General features: G+C 49.6%; 1 protein-coding gene across 1 annotated transcript; it reads left to right on the top strand.

Moving 5' to 3' along the window:
* The first annotated feature begins 866 nt into the window (after positions 1-866).
* LOC140403943 (dual specificity protein phosphatase 8-like) lies at positions 867-21443 on the top strand. Its single transcript, XM_072492226.1, has 7 exons — positions 867-1032; positions 6062-6283; positions 7752-7890; positions 10132-10298; positions 12753-12912; positions 15641-15764; positions 17240-21443. Exons 2-7 carry the CDS (start codon positions 6068-6070, stop codon positions 18144-18146), a joined length of 1713 nt encoding a protein of 570 aa, XP_072348327.1. The 5' UTR covers positions 867-1032; positions 6062-6067; the 3' UTR covers positions 18147-21443.
* Positions 21444-21490: the final 47 nt, after the last annotated feature.

Here is a 21490-nt window from a genome sequence, read left to right as displayed (position 1 = left end):
TTGGTTAAAATGGGCACCCCTCCCCTGATTGCCCTCTGGAATTCTCAGTTGAGGTTGCCTTGTGCAGCCCCAATGGGTTTGAACTTAGGCAAGGGACATGTGGGAGCAAACCGGAGCACCCGGAAAAACCCACATAGACACGGGGAGAACGTGTACACTCCGCACAAAGGGTTGGTGCAGACTCGATGGGTCGAATGGCCTCCTCGTGCACTGTAAGGATCCTATGATTCCCAACCTGCCCATCTTTGGACTGTGGGAGGAAACCGGAGCACCCGGAGGAAACCCACGCAGGTACGGGGGAAGAGCGTGCAGACTCCGCCCAGACAGTCACCCGAGGTCGGAATCGAAACCGGGTCCCTGGCGCTGCGAGGCAGCAGTGCCCAGCACCGGTAGCCATCGTGCATCCCTTCTAAATGTAAAGGATACTGAGGGGGGGACGCCTTGCAAACAGAGACAATGAGAGAGACTGGGAGCAATGTTTTATCGTCTACGGAAGCCTCTGAAACAATAGAGCAGCCAGCAATGCAACCACCCGGCTGATTTATGTGGAATAAACTGGGGCAGGGAAACGTGTGCAAGCTCTTCATTATTTTTTTAAATGCAAACATGTTTTGGGTCTGACTGTCAGCTTGGTGGATTAAGCTTTAATAAAACCTCTTGTGCATGTCCTAGGGAGAGAGAGAAAGAGGGCTCGACATATATAAAAACCCCTGACATCAGTTAAGAAAAAAAAACAACACGAGGGGAAAGCCTGCTATTGGTCAGAGATGACATATTTGCTGTACCTGAACTATTTTTAACCGCATTACCTCATCGTGTTCAGGGAGGGAGGGGAATTGAAGCTATTTCACTGGGTTACAGAGAGAGACGCACAGAGAGTGTGTGCATCCTGCATATGCGAGAGTGCCAGGGACTCGCTTTCACCTGGTATCACCATCAAAGCAGCTGCCGCCGACAACGAGAATTTAAAAGAAAGATATATAATCCTGCAGCAGCAAAAAGGGGTTTTTATTTTGCAAAAAAAAAATAAAGGTGAGTTGCTATTTGCAATAGGAATTAAATACCTCACCATTGTAATGACAGGTGTGAAAATGCATCCAAACCAAAATCCCGAGGAAGATTATGTTAATCTGCATCGTGACATTAAGCTAAATATTAATTTTAGGATTGCATTGATATGCGAGCTGCGTGAAATAACCCTAATATTGAGATGGAGCCATGTTTGCAGGACTGTGTCTGCATCTGCTGATTTTTAAAACAAATATATATGATTCATTATCTATCATCACTGCAACTTTTCTTTTTAAAAAGTCAGCAATTATAAAACTTATTCGTTCTGTTTTATTCCTGTGTGACCAGTTCTGCAGTCAGGTTTCCGTGTTGCCAAATATTTAATCGATTTGCTGCAATTTACCTGGGGGCGAGAGGTGAGGGTTGGATTTTTGCAAAGTCTGCTGTGAGATTGTTGCCCCTTCACTGGTGCGAATGAGCAGAAGGTGCTGGGCAATCGCAGCAGGTCTGACAGCATCTGTGGGGAGAGGAGGGAGTGTGGGCGACTCTTTGGCAAGGCTAAAGAGAGCTGGAAATGGGATCAGTTTTGTCCTGTTGTTGGGGGGTTTAATATATTTCCCTCCACATGTCATTTAAAAGATGCAATGCAAATGGGGTGGATCCAGCTTAGTTATGGGGTGGCATCGGATACAAAAGCAGAGGAGATGATGGTGAATCTGTACAAGACATTTGGTGAGACCATTATTACGTCGTTGATCGTAGAGTCGAGGACCCCAACTGTCTTCAAGGATGAGGAAGAGCTAAATGACAGATTGTCGGAAGCTATGCCAGAAGGTTGTTTTGCGGTGCCAGATTTTAAATACAGGGGCTACATACTCTTTTTATAATTTTTAAATAAATTTAGAGTACCCAATTCATTTTTTTCCAATTAAGGGGCAATTTAGCGTGGCCAATCCACCCACCCTGCACATCTTTGGGTTGTGGGAGCAAAACCCACACAAACACGGGGAGAATGTGCAAACTCCACACAGACAGTGACCCAGGGCCGGGATCGAACCTGGGACCTAGGCGCCGCGGGGCAGCCGTGCTAACCACTGCACCACCGTGCTGCCCCGCAGGGGCTGTATACTCACTGGGGTAAAGCAGGGGTAGGGGAAATTCGACAGCGCTGCTCAACAAAAAAAAATCAGGTTTGAGAAGCGACGAATGAGCGAAGGGGCACATTCCATTTAGGAGATTAGGATTGCTTTTATTGCAAGGATTATTACCCGACTCGAGCAGGGGAAGGGGGGGTGGGGGAGTTCCCTCTAGTGTCCTGGCCAATAGTTATCCTTCAAGATGTCACTAATTCAGATCATCTGGACATTATGACAGTGCTGCTTCGTGGGAGCTTGCTGTGCATAGATTGTTTGCCATGTTTCCTTCAGAAGCACTTCCACTGGAATGTCTTTGGCTGTGAACAAAGACAAGTACAGCCCAGGAACAGGCCCTTCGGCCCTCCAAGCCTGTTGAACGCTTTTTTAATTAGATGTTTCCTGTTTGTAAATATAGAACAGGTGACCACAAGGGGCGGGTGAAGTCATTGATCAAACAATATTTCGGCGGGGGGGGGGGCGGAGAAAAGAAAGAAACATTTGTGAGGAAAGATGTTAGGGGTGCGAGGAAAATGAAAGGGTACAATATGAAGTATTTAGCCTCGATGTGGTTGCACAGATCTGGTGGGGCAAATCCTGCGCTGAATTTTCAAATGTATCAAAATCCAGGCCTGTCTCCCGAAAGGTTTTGTTTTGACGAATCGAGTGATTTTGAGTCATAGAGGTTTACTGCACAGGGGAGGACATTCAGCCCATCATGAGACATGATAGCCCATTTTCAGCCAGCACCGACATGATTCACTCTCTGATTCAAAATCACTAGATTCATTAAAAAAACATTTTGTTTATTTAGAATGTCTGTTTTGGGCAGAGCTCAGCAGCAGGAGAATCTTGACCTCTTGAGGAGATTCTCGTGGAGAAAAATGGGAGTCGGAAAACAGAGAGAGGGAGACATGGAAGCTTCTGGAGTATAATACACTTTAACCCAGGCAGAATCATTCCACTCAAAATAATAGACAGCGACAAATATAATGTATACATATTTTAAAAATAAATAAATCTAGAGTACCCAATTCATTTTTTCCAATTAGTGTGCCCAATCCACCTACTCTGCACATCTTTGGGTTGTGGGGGCGAAACCCACGGAAACATGGGCAGCACGGTAGCACAGTGGTTAGCACTGTTGCTTCACAGCTCCAGGGTCGATTCCCGGCTTGGATCACTGTCTGTGCGGAATCTGCACCTTCTCCCCGTGACGTCGTGGGTTTCCTCCGGGTGCTCCGGTTTCATAGAATTTCATAGAATTTACAGTGCAGAAGGAGGCCATTCGGCCCATCGAGTCTGCACCGGCTCTTGGAAAGCGCACCCTACCCAAGTTCAGCACCTCCACCCTATCCCCATAACCCAGTAACCCCACCCAACACTAAGGGCAATTTTGGACACTAAGGGCAATTTATCATGACCAATCCACCTAACCCGCACATCTTTGGACTGTGGGAGGAAACTGGAGCACCCGGAGGAAACCCACGCACACACGGGGAGGATGTGCAGACTCCGCACAGACAGTGACCCAAGCCGGGAATCGAACCTGGGACCCTGGAGCTGTGAAGCAATTGTGCTATCCACAATGCTACCGTGCTGCCCATGAACCTCCCACAACAGTCCAAAAATGTGCAGGTTATGTGGCCAATGCTAAATTGCCCTTCGTATCCAGAAAGGTTGGGTGGGGTTACTGGGTTACAGGGATAGGTTGGAAGTGTGGGCTTAAATGGGGTGCTCTTTCCAAGGACCGGTGCAGAGTCGACGGGCCGAATGGCCTCCTTCTGCACTGTAAATTCTATGATTCTATGAATGTGCAAACTCCACACGGTCAGTGACCCAGAGCCGGGATTGAACCCGAGACCTCGGCGTCGTGAGGCAGCAGTGCTAACCACTGTGCCACCATGCTGCCCCTATTGTATACATATTGACGTCATAACAGCATCTGCACACTGGATGGTTTGTTTAACAGACACAGGGGGGAGAATCCTCCAGCTCGTCTCCGAAATAGTGTCTTGGGATCTTTTACTCCCACCTGAGAGGGCGCTGTGGTTTTAACATCTCATCTGTAAAGATGGCACCTCCAACAGGGCAGTGCTCCCTCAGCACTGCACTGGGGACCCTCAGCTCACAACAGAGCAGGTCGTGAGCACACAATCTCGTGAGAGATTGGAAAAAAACAGTCTTTGCCATTACTGGAGTGTTGAGCTCGTCTCTCTCTCCGTCTTTGTTATACTTTCACTTAACCTTTAGTCAAAGGCCACAGACAACGACTACATTAGCTGTTCCACCTGGAGTGACGCAGCCTGCGCTCTTGTAGTGTACAGTGTTGTTGGCACTCCTGATTCTCAAGGGAGGCACAGATTTAAAACAAGGGATTCCCCTGCGAGTTCTTCCCACCGCTCCACTTTGACATCACCTTGCGCTATCCACAGGGGAGTTCTTGTGTTGGATCTCCCTGTGTCAGTGTCCCAGAGCGCCTGCCAATCAAAGGCTGGTGGTGTTCCCATGTCACCTGGGAGCGTTCCCCAGCCAGCGGCGTCAAACCCTGCCTGGCGGTTTGTGCAGCATGGTCACAGAACCTTCAACAGCAACAAAACCCTGCATTTAGATAGCACCTTTGATGTGGCGGACCATCCCACGGCGCTTCATGGGGATGAAATCCGATACCGAGCCAAATAGGGAGATATTGGGACAGATGATCACGGGTTTCGTCAAAGAAATAAGTTTTAAGAAGCATCTTGAAGTCAAAAAATGAGGGGCGCGATTTAACAGGAAGATAAACCGAGTCCCGTTGTGGGCGGGGCCGCCACGTTCCTTCGTTTCCTGCACCGGGAGCTCTGCTCGCCAGTGGAGGAAGAGATCGCAGCACCATTTAAACACGGTCTCTCGAATCCCCAATGCGACGCCTGGACCCTCCCGGAAACCCACAACTTATCTGTTGGGGGATCCTCGAGCCCCCCCGCACCCCACCTCATAAGGATAGTGCACCCCCTGGGCCTGATGCCAGGCCGGCAGTGCCAGGATGCCATCTTTCCCAGACCCAGGGGCCTCCGATCGCCTGGGGGACGCCCCCACAAGTGCCCTTCCGCCTGCTCCCCGTTTGTGGAGACCAGTGCTAAATGGAACCCGGCTGGGGTCTCCTCGGCGAGGATGGTAGATCCTGGTTAGCTCTGGTGGAGACATATTGAAGTGTGCCTCACTGCACACTTGGTATGCAAATTTAGCTCGCCCGTTGTGGGCGGGATCCCGATCGTGACATCTCACGAGATTTCGTTAGATCTCGCGAGCCAAATACAGCTCACGGCCGAGGTAGAGAGACGGCGAGGCCTAGGGAGCGATATCCAGAGCTTAGCCCCCAAGGCAGCTGACGGCACCAATGTTAGCAGCACAAAAATTATAGATGCTCAGGAGGCTGAAATTGGAAGTGCTCAGAGGGGCCTGGGCTGAGGAGAATTTACTTCAAATTCAAAGGAATGATTAATTTGTCCACTGACGCCCCCGCCCCCCCTTCACCCCACCCCAAAATGAGACAGGACACAGGAGGCGACCGCACATTCACTGCCCCACCCACTTAGCTGCAGCAGACATGTATGCACCCCTCCTGATCGGGGTCACCGGCTGATGTTGGCAGGCTGGACTCCGGCTCCAGCATTGTGCACCAGAGGGGACCGGATAGTGATGCCCCTCACAGTCAAATAGCCCACCAATGGCATGGTAGACGCACATGTGACAAATAGAGTGGGAGCCCAGGATGGATCAAGGTCTTCAGGAGAGGTTGAGGGAACTATTGGGGGAGGGGCGTTGTGGGGGGGGGGGGGGGGGGGGGGGGGGGGAGAGAGAGCGGGAGTGTTGTGGGAGATTAAATAATGAATAAAACAGCGATTTAAAACCAAAAAAAAATCATTCTTCTCCAGTTTCCAATGGCAGGAGACAAGAAGCCAGTGAGAGCCATCAGGGCCAATCGGCTGGCAGCCATGTTGCAGGGCCAGAGGGAGAAGACGTTGGTGGTTGACTGTCGTCCTGTTGCTGACTATCACGTTCTCCACGTGCTGAACGCAGTTAACATCTGCGCCTCAAAGATCACAACTGAGAGAGAGTCGCTCGCCGAAATCCTGCAGTCCAGTCCGACAATAATGGTTTGTTCTGGTCGTTTTCCTCTCTTTCTTCTTTTTCTCTCTATTGTTTCCATTTTTCTTCTCTATCCGTTTGCCTGTTGCATGGAGCAGGGTGTTCACATGGGTTGGGTGTACACACAGTTAGGGTTGGCAATCCTCCAGCATTACCAGGAGTCAGAGATTAATCTCCCAGTCGGTGCCTTCAGCAACCCCGGAGAGAAAGTCCCAAAGCGCAATAGAGAAATGGTTCTTGTTCACGTTGAACACTTTTTTAAAAAAAAATTAAATTTAGAGTACCCAATTCATTTTTTCCAATTAAGGGGCAATTTAGCGTGGCCAATCCACCTACCCTGCACATCTTTGGGTTGTGGGGGCGAAACCCACGCAGACACGGGGAGAATGTGCAAACTCCACACGGACAGTGACCAGGATCGAACCTGGGACCTCGGCGCCGTGAGGCAGCAGTGCTAACCCAGATGTTGAACATCTTCATCTGACAGTTGTGAAAGGTATTGCACGTGGGGCAGGGGAAGAGGGAGAAATAGACTGTGACAGACAGATAAATCATCAAAGTGTGCAATGACAGAATGGTCACAGCATAGAGGGAGGCCATTCAGTCTGTCGAGACCATGCTGGCTCTCTGTAAAAGCAGCCTAGCTCGTCACACTCCCCCGCCTTTTACCTGCAAACGTTTTCTCCTTGGATACTTACCTCATTCCTTTCTGAAAGCCACGATTGACTGACTCTGTATCCACCGCGCACTCTCGGGCAGTTCAGATTCTGACCACTTGTTGGTGTACAATAATAGATTGTTCCTCACGTCGCTGTCGTTCCTTTTGCCAGTCACCTTAAATTGTGCTGGGCTTGATCCATTCCACCAATGGGAACAGCTTCCCCCTGTCACCTCTGCCCAGACCCCTCTGGTTGTCTGGAGTCCGTTTGCTTTCTGATTGGCTGTGGGAAGGTTCGACAATGCGACGGCGAATGTACTAAGTGGTGGTGTGTGGGGGCAGGGCGGTGGGCGGCAAGAGGTCCATAGAACCATGAAAATCCCACAATGCAGAAGGAGGCCAGAAGTGACCCTCCGAGAGAGGATTCCACCCAGGCCCACTCCCTCCCCCTCTCACCCGCCGTCTCCAAGTAAGCTAACATTCACATCTTGGACATCAATTTTTAGCACGGCCAATCCACCTCACCTGCACATCTTTGGACTGTGGGAGGAAACGGGAGCGCAGGGAGGAAACCCACGCACACACGGGGAGAACGTGCAGAGTGCACACAGACAGTCGCCCAAGGTCGGAACCACTGTGCCACCCTGCCACCCAAACCATGCGATGATACCATCAGGCATATATCTGACGAGTCCTAATGGGAGCGGGTTGGAGCAGTGATGATGTTGGGGAGGAGGGAATCAGGGTAAATTAACAGAGGGAGGAAAAAAAATCGATAATCTTTAGCTTGAGCCCTATTGTCTCTCACACCTCCTCAGATAAATGACCTGGAAGCAAAGGAGCTGGTGCTGTACGACCAAGAAACAGAAGAGGCGAAGGGTCATCTGGCCAGTGACATCATCACCATCCTCCTGCGAAAACTGGAGAAACAGTTCAACAATGTATATTTTCTTAAAGGTACAGCGGATGATTTAAACGTCTCAATGTTAGTATCTGCCAAGTGGGCCTGGGAGCAATGGGGTTATGTCGCTGCGTTAGTCACCCAGAGAGGTCAATTAACCATCCAGAGTTCGAATCTCACCACGGCTGGTGGGGAATTTAAATTCAGTTAGTTGAATAGACCTGGATGAAAAGTTAGTGTCAGTAATTCCTGTATTTTTTTTTAGCATATCGTCACACACACTCCCCTCCCCGCCCCCACTCCCTGTTGGGAGCTGGTGGAAAGGTTTCCAGCCAATGTGAAGGCGCCATAGTGTCACATGACCATTGGCTACTTTCCCCTTTGAGGGGAGAGAGCTGACTGGCGGGGCTGGTTTAGCACAGGGCCAAATCGCTGGCTTTTAAAGCAGACCAAGGCAGGCCAGCAGCGCGGGTTCAATTCCCGTACCAGCCTCCCCGAACAGGCGCCGGAATGTGGCGACTAGGGGCCTTTCACAGTAACTTCATTCGAAGCCTACTTGTGACAATAAGCGATTTTCATTTCATTTCATTAAAAAAAAATTTTTTTTTAGAGCACCCAATTATTTTTTGCCATTTAAGGGGCAATTTAGCGTGGCCAATCCACCTACCCTGCACATCTTTGGGTTGTGGGGGTGTGACCCACACAGACACGGGGAGAATATGCAAACTCCACACGACAGTGAATAAAAAAATATGTTCAAAACTACCTTGTGGGCTATTTTTCCCCCCCACCCCTTCTGTTGTTCTCTCACCCCCTCCCTGTCGTAAGGTTACGAGTCCGAACGTGGCAGTTATGTCCACAGTGCCTTAGCTATTCTCCGGGTGTGAGCTCAGACAGTGAGGAGGGGCAAACTGTTTTAGCGTGGAGCGCCTCACAGCCAGGCAACCATATTCACCCAACATCCAAATTAACATGTTCTCCAGCAGGTTCAACTGGAATGGTGATCAGGAGATGGGACTGTAGTTGAATTCCCCTTCACCAAGTAGTCCAGTGATGAGTAACTCTTAACCCTTACTGCCCTAGGGCAGCACGGTAGCACAAGTGGATAGCACGGTGGCTTCACAGTGCCAGGGTCCCAGGTTCGATTCCCCGCTGGGTCACTGTCTGTGCGGAGTCTGCACGTTCTCCCCGTGTGTGCGTGGGTTTCCTCCGGGTGCTCCGGTTTCCTCCCACAGTCCAAAGACGTGCAGGTTAGGTGGATTGGCCGTGATAAATTGCCCTTAGTGACCAAAAAGGTTAGGAGGAGTTATTGGGTTATGGGGATAGTGAGGGCTTAAGTGGGTCGGTGCAGACTCGATGGGCCAAATGGCCTCCTTCTGCACTGTATGTTCAATGCCACCCCAGCCTGATACAAATATTAACACTTATTTTATAATCAGATTCTCTCACTGATCTTGGGTGAGGGAAGAACATCCTCTCTCCTGACTTTTGTCCCGTGATGGATATTGCTTATGCATGGACACCAAAGACAGGATTGGGTCCAGCTGTGATGCCTGCAATGGTGGAATAGCCTTGCCATCTAGGCTCAAAAAACAATGACCATCTTTTAGGGAATGTGGCCAGAGAGCATTGAACTGTACCCTGGGAAGGAGGCAATATTTCCGGTGACAAATTTGGGATGACAATTGTAAAATAACAGGAAGGTGGTGGCGGAGTGATAATGTCACTGGGGTATTAACCCAGAGGTCCAAGCTCGTGCTCTGGGGACATGGGTTCAAAACCCCCCCTCGGCAACACATGGAATTTAAATTCAAACAATGAATGCTCTGACAATGATTGTTGTAAAGATCCATCTGGTTCACTAATGACTCCTTTAGGGAGGGAAATCTACGTCCTTGCCTGGTCTGGTCTCCATGTCACATGTCGTCACAGCAATGTGGTCGACTCTTAACCGCTCCCCGAGATGGCCGAGCGAGTCTCTCAGTTCAAGGGCAATTAGGGACGGGCAACAAATCATGGCCACATCCCATAAAAGAATAGACAATGAAATTGGGGGTGTGGCGAGGCAGCATGGCACCCTCTGAACAATACCCCAGCAAGAGGCCACTGTCTTCAGCATCGAATTTGGGATGGTAATTGTAATACTTTGCTCTGGGGTGGAAGGTTATAAAGGAGTCTTGGTTGTGAGTTTAGGGGGCATTGAGTTATTCGGGAGAGAGCTTTGGGAATGTAAAATGTCCTTTCCTCACTCTCCGCCTTACCTTCCCTCTAACCCGATAATCCTCTTCTCTTTCCAGGGGGCTTTGTGGAATTTTCCTCTTGCTTTCCCAGCTTGTGTGAGGGGAGGTCGAGTGGCTCCCTGCCCAACAGCCTCTCGCAGCCGTGTCTCTCCATGTGCGACGTGGGACCCACTCAGATCCTCCCCTATTTCTACTTGGGCTCCCAGAATGATGTTCTAAATAAGGTTAGTATGGCGGAAAGTTAGGGGAAAGTTACAACCGTCGGCCTCGTGTGAAACCATAAACCCCCATTTTCAAAACCCCAAAATCTGGCAATAGAACCTCCGTGGGGATGGTGGGGGAGGGATTGGGTGGGGGTGGGGGGGGGGGGGGTGGGAGGCGTTACTCCCAGAACTTCTTCAGAAGATTGGTGGAACTCACGGAGAAACGGTGAAAAAAAACCTCTCTGGATTCTGCCAATTGTCTGCTGCCGGGCATCGAATGGAGATCACCATTCGGGAATGGGATTGAAGCTGGATTATTGAGATCCTGGAGTTTTGCTTAATCACTTCCGGGGAATATTAGAGGAGCAGTTGTCGTGAATCTTACCCGAGGAGACTAAGCTGCTGCATTAGAGTCCATGTTAGGTGGGATGGTGCAGGGTCTGTGGGAGGCATCAGGTTTTGAGGGGGGCTTTTAAAGATAGGGGAGGTGGAGTGAGCGGCAGAGAAGATTGCAAAGGCATCTCTGGTTGTGACTGTGAGACTGGAGGGCGCCCATGTTTGTCAAGCCTCATTCATTATTACAACAGAGCCACTGACCCGGGAGTGGGATTCCCTTCAAGGTTATTGGGTTTTAAGAAAGGGATGATATGATTATCCAGCAATCAATGGGCCCAAAAGTTATAACGGTAGACATAGGCAGAACTGAGTGAATAACCCACGGCGCATTTACTGTACATTATCCAGTGCATGTTGTTAAGATCCCAGGACCAGACCCCAACATTTGCTAGCATACCAGACAAGAACCTCAAACCCTTGTAAGACATTGAGGCAAGGATACTTCACTCCGGGAGTGATTCCACTGTCAAATCAGGATATGTTACATTAAAATGAACTTTATTATTAACAAAGGAATAAACTACATTAACATCACAGAAATTAACAGTTAAACAATTCTTAACAATAAAAGGAAATACTTTAACTTCTAATTGATACCGTCTCTATCTCCAATCAAGCAAACCCCATCACAGGTCACAATCCATTGTTATGGGCCAGGGTTTAGAGAACCCTAAAGTGTATAATGGAGTTCACCTGACCCACAACTTTGACTAGATTGTGGTAGGGGGAGCACACGACCCACTCTACAGGTGTGGTACAGCAGAAATGGAAAAGTATTTTTTAAAGCAAAACAATGTTTATTCTATTAACTCAAGTCAACCTTTTTAACACATACAGTGAACATCTTAGCAACCATCAATTCAAATACAACCCCCAAAGAATACAACACTAAGTAATCCTTAATAACTTCCCAAACAACATCCAGAAGACAAAAGAAACACCTTTTACCAGAAGCACATTAGGTTTACATTCACTACTGAGAACATTTATAATTCTGAATTCACCAAATGATCAACGGAGAGTCTTTTCATGGCAGAGAGAACAGCAGTACACCGACTTTGTCTGGCTTCAGCTCCAACACTGAAAACGAAACTAAAACACACCCTGCAGCAACCAGCCTAAAACAAAAGTAAAAAGCTGACAGACAGCCCAGCTCCACCCACACTCTGACATCACTGATAAACACTAATTTCTTAAAGGTACATTTCTTAAACACCCATTTCTTAAAGGTACTCTCACATGACACCATTTCTGAATGAAGTTAGCAAACAAGGGATACTTGCTCTCTTCCTGGAAGAGATTTCTTGGAAAAGACTGCTTGGAAAGAGAGAGAGAGCGAAAAACCCTTTCAGACACCAGCTGCAAGTCCTTCTGTACTTTGGGAGACGACTGCAAAGTAACGCGACACCCTTTGGCAAAAGCGCCTGCTCAGCTTTAAGCCCCTAGCAAAACTAAAATTAAACTGCCTGCTACAGACCTGGCTCTTCCCATCACCTTCATCCAAGTCTGATCTCCTGACCAGCTTCCCTAAGTCTGAAACACAATGTCTCAAATGATCTTCTCTCCAGCAATCATAACAACATTCCATTAGGCCATATATAGGCAAACACACACTTGGTTGGAATGAATGATGATCCCACTTTTACGACATCTTAATTGCAACTTTTGCAGCCACAAAGTTTGGATGCATATTAACCTAGATTCTTTAATAATATTTTTGCAACTATATACCTGAACTCAGGCTTTTAAAAACATTAATGCAACAGATATAATATATACAAATTTCTTAAGTTATCCACAATTGCAAGACTCGTTGATGGGAAATTATTGGTTTAAGTCTGGTTTAAATTGCTTCCCCTGGAATATTTCGATTGACCAGTGCACTGGGACACTGAAAGAAATGAGCTCAAAGGACTGGAAGATAAGGTTGAGGGAGTTGGATAGTTGCGCAGTTAGGAGCTCTCGGATAGAACGTGTTTGAGCAGGAGACAAATCTTCATTTCAACACAGAGATAGGAGGGAGAAGGCAGCGCAGAGTGGTGAATGGCCTTTGATTGCTTGTGCGACTTTCTCTCGCAGGAACTGATGGTTCAGAATGGGATCACGCACATCTTGAACGTGAGCAGTAACTGCCCAAAGCCTACCTTCATCCCCGACAGCCATTTCCTGCGAATCCCGGTAAACGACAGCTACTGTGAGAGCCTCTTACCTTGGCTGAACAAGTCTGTGGAATTCATAGGTACGGTGCTGATATGTGAAACATAGACTAAGACACAGAGGACAATTATACAGTTAGTAATCCACCCTGGGATCAGTGACTATCATAAGCCAGATTTCTCCTCTCACTTGCACCAAGTTTAGTCCACCCATTACCCCTTGTGCACATTGATCCACGTTGGCTCTTGGCCTAGCAAATGGCGCAAACTTAAAGTTTCCACCAATAGACAGAATTTTGGTGTCCCGGGAAATCAACGGATATGGGAATCGGGCGGGAAAATGGAGCGGATGCCGAAGATCGTAACGAATGCCCGAGCAGGCTCAATGGGCCTGCACATGTATTCAAATCCTACCATGGCCTTGTCATCTCCGTGACCTGCTCCAGCTCTGCCATCCTCCAGGAATTGTCGCTCTTATTCTGCATCCCCCCCCCCCACCCATACCCCTCAAGGAACTGACCCTCCCTGGGCACCATGTCACAAGTGCCCAGTTCTCCCAGGGTTCACCCAGGTGGGAGTTCTTCAAGAGTGGTTCTGGAGGCTGAGTGTCAATCATCTTCACAATGATGGAAGATGTCCTCCCCCTCCCTTAATGGCGATGTGGCCAATTCTAGCACCCTCAGGGAATTGTCTGTCTGCAGCGAGTCTTTCTAACCCACGGGATCAGCAGAAGAACCACAAACATCCTTAGAGTCAACGTTTAAAAAAATATATATTCTTATTAAAGGCATTTTACGTATGTACATGAAAATATCAGAAGATCAAACAACAGCATGAACAGAAACCACGGACCCCAAATCCCCGATCCCAACACCTCAAACCCACCCCGCCCCCCCAACACCTCAACCCCCCCCCGCCCCCCCAACACCCCAAACCCACCCCACCCCCAACACCCCACCCCCAACACCCCAAACCCACCCCGCCCCCCAACAACCCAAACCTACCCCGCCCCCCAACAACCCAAACCTACCCCGGCCCCCAACACCCCAAACCCACCCCGCCCCCCAACAACCCAAACCCACCACGCCCCCCAACACCCCAAACCCACCCCGCCCCCCAACACCCCAAACCCACCCCGCCCCCCAACAACCCAAACCTACCCCGGCCCCCAACACCCTAGACCCACCCCGACACCACAAACCGATCCCGCTCCCCAACACCCCAAACCCATCCCGCCCCCCAATCCACACCACCTCTCCCAACACACCAAACCCACCCCGCCCCCCAACACCCCAACCCATCCCACCACCCAACACCCCAACCCACCCCACCCCTCCCAACACCCCAAACCCACCCCACCCCTCCCAACACCCCAAACCCACCACACCCCCAACACCCAAAACCCACCCCGCCCCCCCAAAACCTCAAACCCATCCTGTCCCCCCAACACCCCAAACCCATCCCATCCCCCCAACACCCCAAACCCACCCCACCCCCCAACACCCCAAACCACCCCACTCCCCAACACCCCAAACCCACCCATGCCCCCAACACCCCAAACCCACCCCACCCCAAACACCCCCAAACCCACCCCGCCCCCCAACACCCCAACCCCCCCCCACCCCCCAACACCCCAAACCCACTCCGCCCCCCAACACCCCAAACCCACCCCGCCCCCCAACACCCCAAACCCACCCGCCCCCAACACCCCAAACCACCCCCCAACACCCCAAGCCCACCCCGCCCCCCAATTCCCCAAACCCACCCCGCCCCCTAACACCCCAAACCCACCCCGCCCCCAACACCCCAAACCCACCCCGCCCCCCAACACCCCAAACCCACCCCACATCCCAACACCTCAAACCCACCCCACATCCCAACACCTCAAACCCACCATGCCCCCAAACACACCCCACCCCCAACACCCCTAATCCACCCCACCCCCAACACCCCAAACCCACCCCACCCCCAACACCCCAACCCACCCACCCCCAACACCCCAGACCCACCCCGCCTCCCAACACCCAAACCCACCCCCCCACCTCAAACTCACCCCACCACCCAACACACCAAGCCCACCCTCCCAACACCCCAAACCCCCCCCAAACCCCCCAAACCCCCCTCCCAACACCTCAACCCACCATGCCCCCCAACACCCCAAACCCACCCCACACCCCCAACACCCCAAAGCCACCCACCCCCCAAAACCACCCCATCCCCCAACACCCCAAAACCACCCCACCCCCCCATCACCCCAAACCCACCCCGCCCCCCAAACACCACAAACACACCCTTAACACCCCAAACCCACCCCACCCCCAACACCCCCAAACCCACCCCAACCCCAACACCCCAAACCCACCCCAAACCCACCCACCCCACCCCCCAACAACCCAAACCCACCCCACCCCCAACACCCCAAACCCACCCCGCCCTCAACAACCCAAACCCACCCCGCCCCCCAACACCCCAAACCCACCCCACCCCCCAACACCCCAAACCCACCCCACCCCCCAACACCCCAAACCCACCCCGCCCCCCAACAACCCAAACCCACCCCGCCCCCCAACACCCCAAACCCACTCCACACCCCAAACCCACCCTGCTCAGAGACAAAGGTTTTACAGGTCCACCCAGTGGTCTGAAGAATAGGGAAGATCCCACAGCACTTTCCAAAGATGAGGAGAGAGATACACCCAATGTGCCAACCAACATGTCTCTCTCTTGACCAACAGTACTAAAAACAGTTGTTGTATCAGTGCAAGTTGGTGCTCCCTTAATTATATTCTTGTTACTTTCTGTTTCACACAGACACGGTGAGGTCAATGAAGTCCAGGGTTTTGGTTCATTGCCTGGCTGGGATCTCACGCTCTGCGGCAATCGCTATAGCTTACGTCATGAGGACGATGGATTTCTCTTTGGACGATGCATACAGGTACAGGAACACACTCTGGGGGATTTGATATGGAGAGGTATCAGATAAAGGTGTGGGCTCCGAGAGACAAGAACAAGGTTTTGGGATCGGGAGTGTGTGAAGCTCGTCCAGTCTGCGTCAGATCAGGTTTCCAAAAGTTAACTGAAAATCGGTTGAAATGCAACGCGGCACGCTAGCACAGTGGTTAGCACTGTGGCTTCACAGCGCCAGGGTCCCAGGTTCGATTCCCGGCTTGGGTCGCTATCTGGGCGGAGTCTGCACGTTCTCCCCGTGTCTGCGTGGATTTCCTCCGGGTGCTCCGGTTTCCTCCCACAAGTCCCGAAAGACGTGCTGTTGGGTGAATTGGACATTCTGAATTCTCCCTCCGTGTACCCGAACAGGCACCGGAATGTGGCGACGAGGGGCTTTTCACAGTAACTTCATTGCAGTGTTAATGTAAGCCTACTTGTGACAATAATAAAGATTATTATTGTTATTTCAGAGGGGAGGAGAGAGGGAGAGTGGCCAATAGAGAAGGAGAGAGAGGGAAGTGTAAGGACAAGAAAGAGAGAGAGGAACACAATATTTTAAAACAAAATTCCAATTTTGCCCCAAAAGGGGCAATTTAGCGTGGCCAACCCACCTACCCTGCACATCTTTTGGGTTGTGGGGGTGAAATCCACGCAGACACGGGGAGAATGTGCAAACTCCACACGGACAGTGACTCAGAGCCGGGATCAAACCCGGGCCCTCGGCGTCGTGAGGCAGCAGTGCTAACCACTGCGCCACTGTGCTGCCCAGGGGCACAGCTTTGACAGGAAAATAAGATCGAGAAAAGGAACAATGGTGAAATGGAGAGCAACAGAGAGGCACAGAGTGAGAAGGAATGAGAGATAGAGGGAAAACAGTCGAGAGACATGGCCAAACAAGTAGAGGGAGAGAGAGAGAAGTGAAAAGATCATGAGGAGGGAAATCAGGGAGCATTTCGCAGAAGAATAGCTGAAGTCTGGAGTCCTCTCTCCCAAGAGATGGATGAGGGAACTTTCATGACTGAATTTGTCTTGTTAAGTAAGGGTATCGATGGTTTAATAAAAATTGAACGCTGGGACAGACCTGAGCATTCCCCTGTTTTTACTGTTCCTAAGGAGCAGGCTTGATGGGCTGAATGGCATCTCCCCAAACTGTACCTGGTCCCCAATCAACCTCCCTCAGACTTTCAGCATTCTGTCCTCGATTGTAGTCTGCTCTCCATTTCCTCACCCATGTAGCAATGAGGAGGCTCCAGCTGATTGATAGGGAAGGGTGTCAGAAATAAGCGGATTGCTGTCCCAGCTGGTGGGGGTCCCTGTTAAAGATCAAGAGTGGGTGGGTGCCTTTGGGCCTCGCCTCCCAGTTTTCAAGGCCTGAATGCTGAAGCCAATTGCTTGTGTGTTTTTTTTAATGCTTTTTGTTTGTAGCTGTCTTACGTGGAATAATATTTTTTTGCCTCTTATCAGGTTTGTAAAAGATCGAAGACCGTCAATATCTCCGAACTTCAACTTCCTGGGTCAGTTAGTGGAATATGAAAAGAGCATCCAACATATCCAGGCTTCGGCCTACTCAAAGCAAAGCCTCCTTCACCCTGAGAACAGCCCAAAACAAGAAGAAAACCCCCAACCGGAGGCTTTTGAAGAGTCCAATGTAGAGGTAGAAACATTTTCCCCTAATTTTTCCACAAAGATCATGGTGGGACAACATCCGGATCTTCTGGATAAAGGAACTGGCAATGACGCGAGCAGCAATCCCGGAGATTTTGAGAAGGCAGAGCTGGCAGACTTACAGCACGGGTTTACCGACCTCCGCCTCTCAGCGGAGCGAACCTCGCGCACCAGCCACTTGAAACGCTCTTTCTCGCTGGACGTGAAGTCCGCCTACTCTTCCACCCCGCGGTTCGGCTGCTACCCGGCCGCACAGCCAGCGGAAACAGGCCCCGTCCCAAAGCTGCTGGGCTTCCAGAGCAAGTTAGTCGCCAGCACCTTCAACCCGTTCGCCCTCTTGTTCGGGAATGCCAGGAAAGGGCGCGGGAAAGACGGAACCGCATCCAGTGGCGCCTCGTGGACGCCGAAACCCCAGCAGAACCCCAGCCTTGACCCTGCTTCCCCTCTCCGCGGTCCAGTGAGTCACAAGAAGGACAGTGGTCAGGACAAGCCCACCACCGGGCTGGCGCTGAGCTTGCCCATTCCCAGGCAGTCGTCATCGCCACTGCTCGATTACAGCGCCTGCCTCATAACGGTGCACGGAAAGAGGACAGAATTGTCTTTGTTTGAACACCCTTACGGTGCCCCCGCAGATTGCAAGTCCATCAAACCCGGTCACCTCACGAGGAACGTGGGCCTCTACACTGACCACGTGGTGAAATCGTAATTCTCGTGGTGAAAATGAACACCCCGCAATTTGCTCAGATTGGATTCGCTGCTTTAAAGAGGAAAGGTAGACAGGCCAAAGAACTGCCCTTTGAACTTTTAACCTTTCATGAGGCGCAGACAGGCCTCTTATCGTTGCAGTTGATGCCAGGCCATTCTTTAAACTATGACACCGTGCTAATACCAGAGCACAGTTACACTCTGTGAAAATAGTGCACACAGGAACAAAGCGAACGTGTGTTTAAGAGTTCAGAAACGAACTAAAATTAAAAACGTCAAAGTTGGGAGCAAAAGAGTGGACTGGAATTAAGACTGAATTTCTTCGAAAAACTTTTCAAAACTTGAGATTATTTTTAGGACCGAGTTTGACTCCCAACTGATGTATGTTGTACTGAGGTTCATGGTGCCAGGGGTTTATTAACAATGAACGTTTTGCAGTCGCTTAGGGGAATGTGTGTTGATAAAAATGATATTAAATGAAATATAATGCTTTCTTTGCTGCTAAGGCCATGGGAATGTTATGTGTTGAATTGAAAATGGCCATGAGGGAACATTGGAAATGGGTGGGTTATTCCTGTAAGATTTATATGATCGTATATGTGTGTGTGTGTGTGTTTATTTTTGTGGAGGGGGAGATTGAAAAGAAAGCTTCACAGCATGTTCCCTCCCGATATAAGTAAAGTGATTGGTGTCCGCAGTAGGTTAGATTGTACGTGTTCCTTGGGCGGGACTGGCTTGATGGGCCGAATTGTCTCTCATTTCACGCTCCCTTACGTAGTGGGGTTGGGGATGGGGTGGGGGTGGATTATCTCTCTGGTATGTCCACGAATGAAGGAGCCAGGGAGAATGAGTGTCAGTTCCGAGTGGTTGAATGAACTGTATTAGGTTAGATTTGAGACTCCAGTCTGACTAATTTCTCCTGCAGTAGTTGCACTGATTTTGTGAATCGCGGCTGAAGAGGAAAATTGACCTGGACTAACTTCCCTACCAGGAGGCAACAGGTGAGGGTTGACGGGCCAGATTCTAGCACTGCACCTCTGGTAGAACAGAGGCAGAGAAAGAACTACCCCAATACAATGAAGCCCAGAACTCATTGGGGGAACTCTTGACAGACTAATTATGATCTCCTACTCGGTCTAAGTATGAACTATTCATTTAGGTGGTGTGTTTAAAAGTGGACTCTCCATACAGTCTTTAATGCAGACGAGGGGGACACTGTGCTCTAGTTTACAAGACCCAACCGTTTCAACAGAAAGATGTTGGACTCTCAAACAGAGCTCCTGGCTCGCATCAAGCATAGTAAGGCCAGATTTTTATAACAAAGAGGTTTTTTAAAAAATTCATGATTTAAAGGCGTAGGCCCGTGCAATGATTCTCAAATGCCAATTGTTTCAGATGATGCAGTCTTAGAGACTTTGAGTACATCAAGTGTTCAGTCCCCAGTCCGAGGTAGCACCATCAGGCTCTTGCTAAGGGGGCCCAGTAGCTCTTCTGGTGTAGTCTACCAGCTTCCCATTCAGGGTACCTCAAAGTAGGAGTGCCAAATTAATTCTTTGAGGTCGGGGTTGACAGCAGGCGCGGGAGGTGGGGATGGGGGGGGAGGAACAACATATCGGACACATTTCCTTCTTAGCCCACAACATTTTGTGCTACTTAGACCACCCCTACTTAAATATAAACATTACCTGACAGAACTAATGGGGTCGAACAGCTCATCTCAAAGCTGGCACCTGTGACAGTGTAGCACTCCCTCAGTGCGGTACTGGAGGATCAACCTAGATTTTGTGCGCAAGTCTCTGGAGTGGGATTTGAACCCACAAACATCTGACTCAAGGGTCAAGAAGCTATCGGCTGAGCCACAGCTGATATCACGGCTATCGTGGTGTCTCACAAAGTGTGTAAGCTGTAACACCACATAAGACCATGGCACCAGACACATTGGAAACAGGAAAGTCAATACTGTTGGCATTTAAATTTAGTTTATGGTTATTGGACGTACATTGGTTGGAAACCTCCACTGCCATTTCTCGAATCTGGAGTTAAATCCAACTTGGACCAAACGGCAGGAAGACCTCTTACTGACTGAAACGAGTAGTAGTAGTTGCCGGAGGTTAAAATGCCCTCAAATAAATACAGTCCAGCTTGCTCAGGAAACTAAGGCGGCCTAGAAAGGAAATGGAAAGGTCAAGCTGCTACTCACCTGAATGTACTTTATCGGGACAGTGCAGCGGAATCTTTACTCTGCATCTAACCCTCGCAGACCTGGCCTGAGAATGCTTGATGGTCCAGTGTATATTGAGCTTTACCCTGCCTTTAAACAATGGCAGCATGCTACCAGGCCTGTACGTTTTGCTTTTCTGCATGAAAATCGCCAAGGTTTCTTACCTCAGTGTTGATGGAAGATATCCTTGTTTCGTATTAATATGTTCCCTTTGAGTTTTGGATTGACATGTTGATGAATGGGGAATCTGAAGGGGAATCTCCTCCCTCTTTAAAAAGTGTAGCTGTTTCCTTGATACGTTTTCTCCACCTGCACAGATATTGTCACTGATGTCTTCTTAGGGGCTGGTTTAGCTCACTGGGCTAAATCGCTGGCTTTTAAGGCAGGCCAACAGCGTGGGTTCAATTCCCGTACCAGCCTCCCCGAACAGGTGCCGGAATGTGGCGACTAGGGGCTTTTCACAGTAATTTCATTGAAGCCTACTCGTGGCAATAAGCGATTTTCATTTTCATTTCATCGCCAACCTTGCTGTGGGTCAGTGCTCCTCTTAACAATTCCTCCTTCTTCGTAGTCTCCAAAGCTGATTTGCTCTTCCTTCCTCCCTCCTCCTCCTTCAAATCTAAGACTCATCTAGCACTACCTGCTGTTCCAACTTAACCCTTTCCCAAAACCCCAAATCTGTGGAAATGTTCACCTCTACAAACTTCTTCCACTTGCATCTATGGTTTTTAAAAAAAAAACTCATGTCACCCAACTGTTATTTCTTCAAATTTGCCATTTGGACTCCAGGTTGTTTTGTAGCTGGCTGGGGGCTTGATACTATGGGCTCCCATAGTCACAGAGAAGGAGGCCATTTTAGCCCATTGCATCCACCATTTTGTTTCTTACTTATAAAGAGCTGGTTCATGGCACTAGACGAGTGTATCACATTTAGTGTTGAATTCAAACAGAGTAAAATGACTGACGCTCATCCCCTCAGTCGGGAATGTGTTTTTTGTTGATAATTTGTATTTGACATTGAAGGTCTCCAATAATGTTTTTTGACTTATATTTAAGGATTATTCAAATAAAGTGGAATTATTCAAAATTGTGTTGATATCTTCATAATACTACCCACTCCAGAT

This window comes from Scyliorhinus torazame, chromosome 29, assembly GCF_047496885.1.
Source record: "Scyliorhinus torazame isolate Kashiwa2021f chromosome 29, sScyTor2.1, whole genome shotgun sequence".
NCBI classification, from domain to species: domain Eukaryota; kingdom Metazoa; phylum Chordata; class Chondrichthyes; order Carcharhiniformes; family Scyliorhinidae; genus Scyliorhinus; species Scyliorhinus torazame.
This window is presented reverse-complemented; position numbering and strand designations above follow the sequence as displayed.